Below are 2,066 nucleotides of genomic sequence, written 5' to 3' on the forward strand. Positions count from 1 at the left end.
TGTCATAGACATAATCTTGCTCTCTTTCCCGATGCTGCCTTCCTTTGCCTTCCTCGGAGATGGCTAGGTGCTCCCGCATGAGCTTGACAGCATGAGAGAGGATGACATCTGGGTCAGGGTCCTGAGTGCAGGTGTCAGGCGTGCAGGGCTTCTCTTTGTCAGAGGTGGCCTGAGGAACGCTGTCAAATGAGTGGAAGCCTTGTGCAGAGGGTGCCTGGGGAAGTGTGGCTCCTTGCTGTCCTTGTGACTTTGGTGTGGTATGACCAGAGTCTAGCTGGTGGCCCTGAGTGGTGTGGGCAGGGTCTGGAGGCGGCTGGGGTGCCTGTGCCTGTGCCTGTGAAGCAGGGGCTCGGTGCCTGGAGAGCAGGCGGTAGCGCTCATCCTGCCTGGAGCCCTGCTTCCTAGCTAGGAGATGTTGCCGGATCCTCTGCTGACTCTGACATGAGGGCTTCAGGGCTCTGGTGGCTCTCTGTCTGTGGAGAGCTTCCCTGACATACTTTGGAACAGGTTCATGCTGGGAGGACACTGTAGCCGCCAGCTTGAAGAAGATGTTCTGCCCCAGGGGCAGGGAAGGGGGGGACCCCCAGTCCTCGCCTCCATCCTCCCTCCTCTGCCTTTTACAGGGGACAAAGAGTGCCTCAGGGGGCTCCTCTCCTCGCTTCCTCCTCACTCTCAATACTGCTGAGGCCACACAGGCCTCCATCTTGCCAGGCCTCTTCTCCTTTCCCTCCAGCCTCCTTTCTGAGTTTCTGAGTGTCTCAGAGGTCCAGCTGAGGCCCTGGCAGGGGCTTCCCCCGAGTCAGGATCTCCTGGGAGTCCTCAGGCAGTGGGCAAAGGTTCAATGGAGTGGTTGGACTTCAATGAGATGAAAGAGTCCTGGTTGCCAAAGGTATCCTATCTCTAGTCAGATAAGTGGAGGGGAACCAATGGAGTAGAGCAATGTGAGGCAGCCTGGAGAAAGTACCTCTACTGGAGCTACCTCCTCAGCCAGGAGGGCCCCTAGTAGTCAGGAACTAGGATGCCTCCTCCAAGATGGAAGCTCGTCTCTGAGGAAGCTAGGAAAGGAGTCAGTCCTTTGCAGCTGCCCAAAGAAGTCTGCCAAGGGTCAGAATCTCAGCTGAAAGTGAAGCCAAGGCTCACCTGCCAGTGTCCAGTGAAGTTCTCTTGAAGACTCTCTCCAGGAGACACCCTCCAAGAGACTCCACCTCACCAGTCTGGCTCAGCCCAGGGACTTGAAGGCTTTTATGGTGGTTTCCAGTTCCCGCCCCTCCTCCAGGGGACCAATCAGGCTTCCCCAATTCTCTAGCTCCGCCCAGGGGGCGGGGTTTGGGGGAACCAGTCCCCACATCCTGGAGCCTTCCATATTCATGGCAAGGGTCAGGCCCTGGCCTAGAGGGGGTGGGGAACTCACAAGTTTCTGCCTCTCTGAGGTACAAGAAAGTGGGGGGTGGGGAGGCCTGAAACTCTCCAAGTTTCTTGCTGGCTTCTCCCCTAGCACTAAGTAGGGGGTGAATTCCCCAAGTGCTTTGGGAGCTCCTCCAGCTCCTTCCAGCTTGAGTTGAGTCAATCAAAAGGGAGACCAAGGAGACTTCATCCCCTTGTTCACACCCCCAGTGTGGTACTAAGTAGGGTTACTTGAGTTCTCCTTAACCTAAACTTTAGCTCCCAGTAGGCAAGGACACTAAGGGGTTCCCTTGCACAAACTACTGACTCACAGAGGACAAAGAGTTCCTTTTTACAAGTGGTGGCTTTAGCCAGAGTTCCACCAGTGCAGACCCTGCCTAGAGCTGCAGTCCCTCACCCTCACTCCAAGCCTCTGGTGAGCTGATTCCAGGAAGAGTGGACTGCCTCCCAGAATCTCTCTTCACCTCAGCTCAGCTCACCCAGGCAGAGGGACCGAATGTGTCCTTGGTCTTGGCCTGCCATCCCCTTTGTGCAGGTCACTTCCTGTCTCTCCCCCTCTTCCCAGGAACCAGGTGCAGTCTCCCCATTTGGCCAGCACTGCCCAAGCAGGGGACCGTGCTTGTGGGATCCACCTCTCCTCCTTTGGTAGTGATAAACTCTCA

At 56.5% G+C, this 2,066-nt stretch overlaps 1 protein-coding gene across 1 annotated transcript; it reads right to left on the minus strand.

Annotated features, from left to right (window-relative positions):
- Nucleotides 1-4: 4 nt before the first annotated feature.
- On the minus strand, nucleotides 5-703 carry LOC123255864 (probable RNA polymerase II nuclear localization protein SLC7A6OS; the record flags this gene model as incomplete). Its single annotated transcript, XM_044684584.1, has 1 exon — nucleotides 5-703. A coding segment is annotated over exon 1 (699 nt), but the record flags the coding sequence as incomplete, so codon positions are not given.
- Between the last annotated feature and the right edge of the window lie 1,363 nt (nucleotides 704-2,066).

Source organism: Gracilinanus agilis, unplaced genomic scaffold (genome assembly GCF_016433145.1).
Source record: "Gracilinanus agilis isolate LMUSP501 unplaced genomic scaffold, AgileGrace unplaced_scaffold53504, whole genome shotgun sequence".
Lineage (NCBI taxonomy): Eukaryota > Metazoa > Chordata > Mammalia > Didelphimorphia > Didelphidae > Gracilinanus > Gracilinanus agilis.